This window comes from Erpetoichthys calabaricus, chromosome 1 (genome assembly GCF_900747795.2).
Source record: "Erpetoichthys calabaricus chromosome 1, fErpCal1.3, whole genome shotgun sequence".
NCBI classification, from domain to species: Eukaryota; Metazoa; Chordata; class Cladistia; order Polypteriformes; family Polypteridae; genus Erpetoichthys; species Erpetoichthys calabaricus.
In genome coordinates this window covers 55,383,545-55,396,296 of record NC_041394.2, presented here as the reverse complement: position 1 = coordinate 55,396,296, position 12,752 = coordinate 55,383,545, and the positions used below count along the sequence as shown (strand labels likewise).

General features: G+C 35.5%; 1 protein-coding gene across 3 annotated transcripts in view; it reads right to left on the bottom strand.

The window, feature by feature from the left end:
- Positions 1 to 490: 490 nt before the first annotated feature.
- elmod3 (ELMO/CED-12 domain containing 3) overlaps positions 491 to 12,752 on the bottom strand; it is a 48,972-nt gene continuing 36,710 nt past the window's right edge. For all 3 annotated transcript variants that reach the window (XM_028799839.2, XM_028799847.2, XM_051927650.1), the window contains 2 exons: positions 6,094 to 6,221; positions 491 to 4,439 (listed from right to left, as the gene is read on the bottom strand). In XM_028799839.2, coding sequence (XP_028655672.2) covers positions 4,207 to 4,439; positions 6,094 to 6,221 — 361 coding nt within the window. In that variant the 3' untranslated portion in view covers positions 491 to 4,206. The remainder of the gene's footprint in view (positions 4,440 to 6,093; positions 6,222 to 12,752) is intronic.

Sequence of the window (12,752 nt, the reverse complement as noted above, 5' to 3'; positions counted from 1 at the left end):
AACATTTTCTGCTGTGGTGACAAAAGCTGGGACTCAAATCTGCATACATAAACCAAAACCAGACAGAGCCACCGTGTCCCCAGACATCAGTGTGTTTGTAATGCTTCGCTCATCTGATTACTGTTGCAAGCTCAGCAATTTCTTACTTTCCAAGAGCAAGCACAAGGGAAAAAAAGTATTACTGGCTTTTCCATAATTTATTAAACTTAAATGTCTCAAATGGAAACCTTCGTATGGGGTCGGAAAGTCATGCTTTAATCAGTTTTATGAAGGGACAAGGTTGGCTTTGTTTGCTTAAACTTTCTTCACTACTGAGAATATTAAAGACTGCATCAGTCCAAATATAAATGTGACTTTTCACATAGAACTTCCTTGCTTAAAAATAATGTAAAAGCTAAAACAAGCAGTAAGTTACTAAAATATTAATTAGTTTGGGAGGACAGTTCAGCAAGGATACCAGATACAGCACAGAAATCCACAGATTCAGCAATATTTGAATAAAAAAAATTTATTTTAACATTATTTGTTGAAAGTGGTACACAGATCAGTGAAGCTATCAATGAGATATTCACCAGTCCAGGTCACAAATTAGAGAACTTCCATCAACTTGGGGATTGCATTAGCCACTCATTAAAGCATAGAGCTAATTATTTACAAAAAAAGGAATCTGGATAGAGGAAAAAAAATATTTTCTTACGTTTGAAGAACAATGAAAAGAAGAAGAAGGAAAAAAAAAAAAAAAAAACAACAACAATGCATGCCCTGAAGGTAAATGCTGGAGGATTGATTCCTAGCTAATTTGTACTAACAGACACTACAATAAACCCACTGAACACAATTCAAGGGTCTTTATAAGCAAAGTTTAAAGTAATTCTCTGAAACCAGCAGCGGCTAATTTTACATTTGGACCCCTAACTGCTCACTCTTAAAAAGAAGCCCCCTGTGGAGGTGCAGCCAAGACAAAACCTCTATCTGCTGTTCAGCAATCTGTTCTTTTTACAAAGAAATTTGGTCTTCAGCAGCAGGTGACCAGGATGCTTGATTTCTATAGTACCTAAGCTACCATGACACTAGAATTCTCTAAGAAAGAACTACCATTTTGCACACTTTAATGTCATTTAAAAATGTGAACTTGATATATAAAAGTTTTAACTATACCTTTCATTGACATAGGGGTTTGGTTTTTCTAGCTGTGCTGTTTGGCAGTCAAGAGCGCAACAGGCTGACCACCCTAAGGAAATGTTTGTGATGACAGTTTATATTTATTAAAAGGAATTTCAGCACAGCAAAAGGGTTAAAAAGCGAGAGAGACACTGCTTTATAGGATGCAAAAAACAAAGAAGGGAAGGCTGTGAATGGATTCATATTCTGGTTACCATTTTCAAAGCATTTTAAGTATTGCTAGATAGCTGTTTAATGTGACATAAGTGGGAGCCTGTACTTCATACAAAAGTACTGTAATAGCCCACATAGAAGTAGTGCGTTAGGTTTTACCCATACTGGAGTGTTTTTGTACACAATGTTACATAAGTTAGATACAGGAAAAAAAAATACAGTCAACAATAATAAATATTTGATAGCACTGAACGTTCGGTTAGAATTAAATCAAGAAGGTGTAATAGGCGGACATTGGCACATGGCTCAGTCAGCACAGCCTGTAGAAATGGGACATCCGTCTTCAAGATCATACAGGCAGTCCATAAGAGCAGCATTCTGGTTCTCTCTCAAACTTATTATTATTTCTTTTTCTTCAGTGATATTCTGCATTATTGTACATTATTGTCATTAAGATACATCTGTGACACAAATTCTTAAGTATTTTTGTCAAGTGTGCAACTTTAGCTAGTACCTTTTTAACTTCTTAGATGTAAGTTTTAAATCCACTTTTTCATCGCCAGCAACACAAAGAGGTCAAGCCTACCCTAGCAGCAAAAAGAGCAAGGCAGTAAGTACTCCTGGATAGGTCATTCAAAGGGGATTTATTAATTTATACAATTATTATTAATACTCGGATCTCGACTAAATTCTCATCATCATTCCACTCTAAAGTATGTTACATTAGTGAAAAATGCCTTGAATTAGTTCTATTCTTGAGGGGTAGCACAGTGGTTAGCACCTAGATGAAACAGATGACCATTAGAAGGATTTGTGGCATCAATCAGAAACATTACTTTTTGTATAATAAAAATATATCCCAATGAAAGCATCTCATCCAAACTATGAAGGTCAGAAGTTGGGAGTACACTGATTTGTAGACTACCTTGTAGCTTCAAGATTCAGAACATCCTTTCTGTCACTAAGGGAATGATAACTTTTGTATTGCATCAACAGCTTGTATACATGAATATTTATGAACTGAACTTTAAAAAATGTTGGCCGCGTAGCAAGAAAATGATACTAACCAGCTGAAGCATAAAGTTTATGTTTTAAAGTTTAAATTCTGACCTTAACCTAGCTGACGTCCTGTACCTTGACATGAAGTAAACACTTTATGGGAGGCAACCTAAACATTTCAATGAGGTAAAGCAGTTTGTTCTATAAACCGGAGTAGCTTCAAGGAATTTGTAGGAATGTACAGCTACAGGTAATGTTTGATTTAGGAACTGTTCCAATGAAGGTGCTGTAAGTTACTAAATCTAAAGGTTGACGGTTTTCCCCAACAGATAGTGAATTTTGCATTAAGGCGTTCACTACACTACATTTAATTCTCTATGGGTTTCTTCAAAAAGTATGTCACTTTTTGACCATTGTGGTGTTCACTATTTTAGTTTGTATTGTTGTTTTGCTACCTTGTGTTTAAAATTTGGCTTATGTGATTGTCATTAATTTTTATTCCTGATTTTTTTTTTTATTATTAAAAGGCAAGCCGAGTAGAATTGAGATATGCACAATTAAGAAATTAAATAATATTGGAAATTGGAAAATAAAAAACTGAACAGACACATAAAGACCTTTTCTTCTACACTGTAGCGAAAAGTCTCTCACACTTGGCTGAAAAAAGGCATGATGTCAGCATTTTACTTCTCCTTGATCTTACTGTGTTTTGCTCTGGTTGTCTGATTCACTGTACAAGAGTAAGCCCTGAGTAATCCTCGATATATTTATTACATGGGTGACTTTATGTACGGAGATGTGTATATGTTCATTCATTTAGTGACAACTCAATATATTTAAAGGCAGTTTTCCTCTTCCTCTTCACTGAAGACTACAGTATGTCCTTTTGAAAAACAAAGACTCGACAATATAAGAGTCAATGCCATGCTTTATAAAACCAGTTCTAAATACAAACCAGTACAGGTGACTTATTATCTTTGTGCATTTTCCCTTACTGGAGTAATAATTTACCATCTGCAGCTTCAAATTTAAGCTTTACCAATTTTTTATTTTATAAATTAAGAGTTATCCCACTGCTTAATTTTGAGTTAGTTTCACAGTTTACTAATTTTGCACAACTCACTGTGCGGCCCTATAACTAAAGGGTTAGCAAGCTAGAAAAAAACTACATTGTCTCCATCACAGTGATCATGCAACTCAACAACAAAAATTGAAATATAAAACTTACATTTGTTTCTTCATCTAAAAGTACTGAGAACAAACATCTTATTACACAAATACATAGCGCATTTATTAAAGATATCCAAGCTGGAAAAAGCAAATAACACTTTCATAAAGTGTTTGTGGTTCTAACATAGGACTATTAAAAAACATTCCTTAGGCTGATAAAACAAAAGTGCGTTTGCATTCAAGACGTTTTTCCTTCACGTGACTAAAATTAAGGAGATTCCTGATTCATAACAAAGTATCTCTTAAGCATATTTAGTTTTCTCACAGAATATTAATATTTACATTAATATGATCTCAACAGCTTTGGCTAGAATGATTGGTATAACAATGTAAAAAAAGAAAAAAGCTAATATTTTATATTATTATAAATATTATATTCTGCAGGTAAAACAGAACCTCTGGTGGTTTGTAGACAAGATACTATTAAAACATAAATAGCTGATCATCACAAGCATACATTAATGCTGGTTTGACTGAGCTAAAGACAAAGCTTTGTGGTCTTGGACTAAAATTGGTAACAAAATAATCAGAATGACGGATTGGAGAGGTTTCTGTTACTAGTAACTGCCATGCCTTTGCAATGAAATGTTTACAACAAAAAGTTTGTCCCTGAAATCCAAAATGTCAAGAGGTGAAGCGAGATCAGATGAGTCTTGCCTCACCTTCCATCTCAGGGGGTAGCTCACAGACACCAATAAATTTTAAATCTTTGCTACTAGAAGATGAACTCAGCCAAGGATCACTGACTCTTAAGTTTGGAGAGGGACTTGGAGATGTCACTTCCAGGGCCGATGCTCCAGATTTCTGCTCACTTAGATAGCTCTCAAGTCGTCGCAGCAGCTGTTTTGGATTCTTCTTGGCAACTGATTCTACCTCTGGAATACGCAGTGACATACACACAAAAAAATAATGTACAAGTTAACTTGAATTGTATTTTGAATAAGAATTTAAAATCTAGTTCGAAATGACCAAAATTCTTTTCTTTTTGAGACACATCTTAAATTACTCTCAGTAAAAATCAAATTACTGGAAATGTTCACAAAATAAGCACACTGTACCAGGAGACACAAAAACAGAGCTATAGGCTTTTACAATAATCACATTTATTTTGGCTTCTCTCCACTCTAAGTACTTTCTTGCTGCACTTTAATACATTTGTTTGTTCGGTTTCTAAAAAGGTGTTGGTGTTCTGAAGGCATGCAATAAAAGGAGAGTAAGAGGAAATTCATTTTTTGTATATGCTGGAATCAAATTTGAATTTTTGTTTTCCATCCATCCATCTTCCAACCCGCTGAATCCAAGCACAGGGTCACGGGGGTCTGCTGGAGCCAATCTCAGCCAACACAGGGCACAAGGCAGGAACCAATCCCGGGCAGGGCACCAACCCACCGCAGGACACATGCACACACACACCAGGGACAATTTAGGATTGCCAATCCACTTAACCTGTATATCTTTGGACTGTGGGAGGAAACCAGAGCACCCGGAGGAAACCCACGCAGACACGGGGAGAACATGCAAACTCCACGCAGGGAGGACCCGGGAAGTGAACCCAGGTCTCCTTACTGCGAGGCACCCACTGAGCCACCGTGCCACCCAACTTTTGTTTTTCAGATCTTATAAAAAACAGTTAATTTAGCAGCAGAAAAAAATATTTTAGCCTAAGTAGTTTTAAAATTGGATCTTAAGTTATGCAAAAATTACTGTATGCCAACCAGTATTACCTGACTTAGCAGGGGTATAAATATTATACTCCTCTTAAAAAAAATTAAAAAACATTACAGGAACAAGAGTAATAAGGAAGACTGGTTAGCCCCTATACATTTACCTTATAGATTAAATTAGAAGGGGAAATTTTGAAGTTTATATTAAATTTAGAAATATATATAGTATTTATAGTTTGTAAGATATACAGCTTTGGTCAGTTTAATAAATCTTAACATTCTCGATTAATATTGAAATAATACATACATTGTACAAAAAAATAATCCATACTCGAAACACTCAATGTAATTTATAAACTTAAAGAAATAGGGAAGACTTAACATTTACACAATAATTTTCTTTATTAAAATATATATGTATAAAATATGACTAATCCTCTTATATTTGAACACATTTTTATTGAATCAGTTTCTGCTTGTCTGAATAAAAAAACATTCAGTCAATGGGCGAGGTGCACAACTGTTATGTCTTGACACAACCTTAGTGTGTGATTTGCCCCATTGGCACTTCCATGTTAAAACACTAGAACAGTTCTGATGAGAACCCAATTCTGATTCAGTCCAACAAGCTTGTCAATCATTTTCCTTCAAAATACATCAGGTTTTGAAGGTCCTCAAAGTCTTACTGTCTAAAGTTAAAAAAGTAGTTCCTTCAACCATTCCTCATGTGGCACCACAGCTTATCCTGGCACCACTGGGCAAAAGAAGGAACAATACCTTGAATTGCGTGACTGTCCACAAGCCAAAAATGAAGTAAGGATAAGAATTAGTGAGTTTTCTTAGGAATTCTTCATTAAAATCTTACCTTTCAACACAATGCCTGAATCTGAGATGGTTTTGTGTTGAGCTTTCCAGATTTGGTACAGTTGCAGAAATGTGGCCACATAAAAGTCATTTAACACCCCCACCACCTGCTGTCTTTTATTGCATTCCCTGTGGATCAGAGCAACAACATACAAACAAGGAGAAGTAATCAGACATTCAATTGCTTTAGAATGGTCTTTTATAGTGGCCACCCAGTGAAATTAAAAAAAATCTCCTTTAACACAAGTACATTGAATAGTCAATTTAGTTTAATACTTTATTGTATTTATAAAAAAAAAAAAGAAAAAAGGGGGTTAAAGCAATATGAAACACACACAGGGCAGACACAAAAAGGTGTGCAAGTACTTTCCTGCGTAAACATGGACTATAACATTTTACCGTTTTACTTTACTTAGCACATTTGCCTTGATCATTAAACATGTCTCCACAGAAAATTAGAGTAATGACTGCAGCAAAAGTTGTTGTTTGCCAATAATGTTTTGGATAAGAAGATAATAAACATTTTAAAATGTTTAGATTTACTATATTTCTGCACAACATTCAAAGCACAAACCCTTCTGAACTGGCTTGATGTTTTTTACTGGAGGTAACAAACCATATAGTATATGAAGATAACACTTGATATATTTTTGTGTTTAACAACATCTCTTCATTCTTATTGTCTCTGGTTCCTCAACCAAGGATAAAATTGCAATAAAGGAAAGCTTGACTGCTTTATGGATCTTTTTAACTGTGTTCACTAAGGCACTAAAGAATGATCTGGAATGAGTCATTCTGCATACACCAGTAAGGAACTATGCAGAGAGAGTGTGTGCCTCATCTGCATTACAGAAAACTGGCTGAATGATCATACACCAGTGAGCATAATTTTCCTGGATGGTTCCATTTGTTCGGACAAGCAGAGTGTTGTCATAATTGGAGAGACTAGAGACGATGGACTTTGTTTGCATGTTAAAAATCTGGGGTTCACCACAGCATGTTCTCCTTAAACACAGCTGTTCCCAAAAAGCTTGCATGTAGTTCCCAAAACAATAAATCATGTGAAAATAAATACTTAATACTTAAGTCAGATGTATGCAAGAATCTAGATAACAAGCAAGTTAAAAATAAAAGTGAACCTGGAAGTAATCAGCACATACATTTTATATAAAGTGGAGTAGAACGAAACTAAAGAGCTACAGATTTAAGAACTCTTATTTGTTACTTGTAGGGATGCTGCTAAATTCTACATTATTACTTTATGAACTGTTAAAAGTAATTCTTCTTTGTACTAATCTTGAGCCTGTGCATATTAATTACGAACTATGACGCACTCTTAATAGTCGGCGACTTTAATTTTCATGTAGATAATCAATGTGACCAAAAAGTAAAAGAATTTATGAACCTCCTGGACTCTTTTGATTTGAGACAGCTCGTTAATCAGCCTACACATAAAGCAGGTCATACGTTAGACTTAGTGATTACTAAAGGACTAAAAGTTGATATAAAGCAGGTCATTGATACGGGTCTTTCAGACCATTTTCTTCTACTTTTTAATATAGAAATAATGATAGAAAACACTCATGAGAAGCATATTGTTAAAAAACGCTTCTTTGACTCATCAGCAACTTTAAAACTTACAAACATTCTAACCAATCAGTCCGTTTATAGTGCCAACTATAATAGCGAGGAGAATGTAAATAGTAAGGTGGAAAGATTTAATACTAAAGTGAGGGCTGCTGTTGACATAGTTGCACCTGAAAAGACAGTTAAAAAATCTTCTAGCATTGTTATACCTTGGAAGACCCAAAGAGTGTCTGATTTAAAGAGAACATGCCGTAGAGCTGAGCGTAAATGGAGGAAGACTAAACTAACTATTGACTATGAGATATTAAAAGTTAAAATAACAGAATACAATAACACAGTCCGTCTTGAGAGGCGCTGCTATTTCTCTAAGCTTATAAATAACAATGCTAGTAATCCCAGAGTCTTATTTTCGACAATTGATCATCTGTTAAACCCAGGTAACTCAAAGGAATGCCTCCTAAGTACTTCCAGTAAAACCTGTGAGGCTATCGCTGTATTTTTCAATCAAAAAATTAATGATATTAGAAATAACATAGTATATCTCCCCAACACTAAGGATCCCCCGAAACCCCAGTACTCCATAATAAATAAATTAGAGTCTTTCACTAGGATAGATTTACCTGATTTGCATAAAATAATTTCTCAAATGAAACCATCCACCTGTGCCCTTGACCCAATACCAACAGATTTTTTCAAAGAAGTATCGGGTGTGCTTATTGATAATGTTCTTGACATAGTAAATTCGTCATTAGATACGGGGGTCTTCCCAGACTGTCTTAAGACTGCGGTAGTTAAACCCCTACTTAAGAAAAATAATCTCGACCCCTCTTCTCTTGAAAATTATAGACCCATCTCTAACCTGCCTTTCTTAAGTAAAATTCTAGAGAAGGCAGTCATTATGCAGTTAAATGAGCACCTCAATAAACATGCTATTCTTGATAAATTTCAGTCAGGTTTTAGAACAAATCACAGCACAGAAACTGCACTCGTTAAAGTAGTAAATGACTTGCGGGTAAATGAAGACAGAGGCCATTTATCTGTTCTCATCCTCTTAGATTTGAGTGCCGCATTTGACACTATTGATCATAATATTCTTAAGAATCGCCTTAGTCAATGGGTGGGCCTCTCTGGCAGTGTCTTAAACTGGTTTGAATCCTACCTGGCAGGGAGAAAATTCTTTGTTAGTTGTGGTAATTATAACTCAAAGACACATGATATTCTATATGGTGTTCCACAAGGCTCTATCCTGGGTCCGCTGCTCTTCTCAATCTACATGCTTCCATTAGGTCAGATTATCTCGGGACATAACGTGAGCTACCACAGCTATGCTGATGACACACAGCTGTATGTATCAATAGCACCTGATGACCCTAAATCTCTTGATTCGCTAACACAATGTCTAACCTGTATCTCAGAATGGATGAATAGTAACTTTCTCAAATTAAATAAAGAAAAAACCGAAATCTTAGTGATTGGTAATAATGGATACAGTGAGGCTATTAGAAATAAACTGGATGCATTAGGATTAAAAGTAAAATCCGAGGTAAAAAGCTTAGGGGTAACCGTTGATTGTAATCTGAATTTTAAATCGCATATTAATAAAATCACTAGGACAGCATTTTTTCACCTAAGGAACATAGCAAAAGTTAGACCTCTTATATCATCGAAAGATGCAGAGAAATTAGTTCATGCGTTTGTCTTTAGTCGACTAGATTACTGTAATGCACTCCTCTCAGGACTACCCAAAAAAGACATCAATCGTTTGCAGTTAGTGCAGAATGCAGCTGCTAGAATCCTTACCAGGAAAAGAAAATCCGAACACATTTCTCCAGTTTTGATGTCACTACACTGGTTACCTGTGTCATTCAGAATTGACTTTAAAATTCTGCTTATGGTTTATAAAGCTTTAAATAATCTCGCCCCGTCTTATATATCGGAATGTCTGACACCTTATATTCCAAATCGCAACCTCAGATCCTCAACTGAGTGTCTCCTTAGAATTCCAAGAGCAAAACTTAAAAGAAGTGGTGAGGCGGCCTTCTGCTGTTATGCACCTAAAATCTGGAATAGCCTGCCAGTAGGAATTCGCCAGGCTAATACAGTGGAGCACTTTAAAAAACTACTGAAAACACATTACTTTAACATGGCCTTCTCATAACTTCACTGTAATTTAATCCTGACACTCTGTATATCCAATTCATTATAATAACTATTCATTCAAAATTTGTACTAACCCCTACTCTCTCTTCTGTTTCCTTTTCCGGTGTCCTATTGGTGGTGGCTTGTGCCACCACCATCTACCCAAAGCACCATGATGTTCCAACAATGATGGATGGATTAAAAGCCAGAAGTCTGTATAACCATCAGCATCAAGTGACTCCGTGAGAACCCTAACTACAAAGAGGACTATTTCATTTATGTTAGGTAGAATGCCCAAAGGGGACTGGGCGGTCTCGTGGCCTGGAACCCCTACAGATTTTATTTTTTTCTCCAGCCTTCTGGAGTTTTTTTTTGTTTTTTCTGTCCACCCTGGCCATCGGACCTTACTCCTTTTTATGTTAACTAAGGTTGTCTTATTTTAATTTCTTATTTGTCTTTTATTCTTCTTTTCTTCACTATGTAAAGCACTTTGAGCTACTTTTTGTATGAAAATGTGCTATATAAATAAATGTTGTTGTTGTTGTTGTTGTATATGATAACACTTGTTGTCAGTTGTTGTATCTCTGTTTATTTTATTGGATCTGTGTAACAATGTCTTATGTCGTTGTACTTTCCTGCTGCAAACACATTTTCCTCTAAAATAATACATTCTATCTAACCTATCCTAAATACTGGCCAGGGTACACACAGGTTGAGATGTCCTACCCATGGATGAAACCAGAGGAACCAAATGAACAAAATTCTTTTCTTTAACAGTCAGATCTAATTCTCAGTATGGAGCAGATTTTAGCAATGCAAGTTTATGGCTTTCATGCTAATTCCAGGACAAGTCATGACAGTGATGAATCACAACACAAAACCTTACTGAGAAGAGTCCAAATGTACTGAAAATTTGTGCAGATCAGCTGTATTGCATTTTGCAGTTTTCATTCAGCTTCTTATTTAAACTTCCCTGCAACAGATCTGTAGAAGAGTGATTATTTTCTCATGTTATGATTTCTTTTGAAAAAGTTATTTAAGTATACATAAAAAGGAGATTAATGAACATTTGGTTTCTCTGCTATTTGCATATGTTCAGGTGGTAAAGTTGTATCAGGATAAAATAATGATTTTGTTTCACAGTCTACATATTTGGGGAAGGCAGATACACAAGTGGAAAGCCTAGTTTTCACTTCTGAAATGTCTTTCACACCATGCAATCTTATCTTCACTGTAGATTCAACCAGCTCATTTCAACTGAGCATTAAATTGTTGGGAACACCACAATCAATGAGACTTAATATAGAGGTTTCACATCTGCTCCAGAGCAGAAGAAAGGCATGTCAGTGTTTTTTCTGATACTCAAGTGATGTCAAGTATAAAATTCATCCTTGCACCCTGGTTTCCTGATCATTTTTTTTATTATTGACCTCATTACTGGAGATAGTGATACCGATATAGTAACATATTTGTAAATTTGAAGTTTTACGCAAGGAGGCTACAATACAACACAACATTTGCAAAACTAAAGAACTGGTGGTGAATGTTAAATGATATAAATCAGTTGCACCAAGAATCCAATACGGCAATAGTGATGTTCAAAAAGTTCCTTGGTGGACATCTGGCCAGAAGTCAATATAGCATTTTATGCCTTGAGAAGCTGCACTTTTCAAAATTTGCAGGAAATCCTGGAAACAGTGAAAACAAGGATTTTTTCCACTACTTTTCAGTAACATGCTTTGTGTGTATCTATGTGTTGGAGAAGATGCATGGCCAGAGGAGGCAGGGTGGGGGAAGAAACTTGACTGAACAGACTTACTAATTGTATACATTTTTTGAGAACAGCCTTTTCAGCCCAACAGCCTTGTCAGTACAACTCACTTCATTTCTTTAAAATACAATCCAGTCAAGTTGTGAAGATCTGCAAAGTACTACATACACCATACTACTTGGTAAGCTATTGCAAGTATCTATGGTTGTCAATGTGAAGGATTAACATTCTAATATTTTGTGATTTCACTCTTAACCAGTTTCCATTTTCGCAACATGGTCTTGTTGGAGACTTCCTTTTAAAGTAAAAGCAGGAGTCCATTATAATAATTATTTTCATAATTTTGAATACTTCAGTCATGTCACCTCTTAATCCTTTACCTACACTGAAAAGGTTCAGCTCCTTAAAACATTTCTCATAGCTCATACCTTGCATTCCTGGTATAAGTCCCATTGCTTTTCCCTTTACTTTTGCTAGTGTTGCTGTTTCCTTTTCCATAATATGGAGGTTCACACAATACTCCAAATAATGTCTTACACGTGTACTATATAGCTCAGTAGTTGTCAACCCTTTTGGCATTGTGTACAGTTTATTTTTGTTCAGTGATGACCATTTATAAGCAGTAATTTTAATGTAAACTACCTAACATTTTACCCTGGATGGTACATATTAACAAGTAACAGTAAATATATATTTGACATTTAAATACAGTGTACATATTAAATTAAATAAATTGGCACATGGGTATTTAATACTGAATCAAATATAGTGTCTATTTGTCTTTTTAATGAATAACATGGGCTTTTCTGATTTTTGGCAAAATTGGGGTAAGTGAAAAGAGTGCACAGAGGAATAATATTCTTGAGTTTGCTGGTGTGTGAGTTGTCCAGCACACCTCTATTATGTAAAGCAAGTCGAGCTGTTCTGCAATTGTGTCAGCTTTATATTTGGCGTTTCGACGTGCAACAAACACGCAAAAAGGTTTTTGTGAAGCCTCAAGATTTTCATTTTTACGATTAAAAAAAAGGATTCACTTCAAACAATTTACTTTTGTAAGTAGCATGCTTTGCTTACAAATGTTTTTATTGCTGAAGGCTTAATGCCTATGTTTGGTGGTACCACTCCACAGATAACCTACAATGACCATTGCTCACCATGCTTCA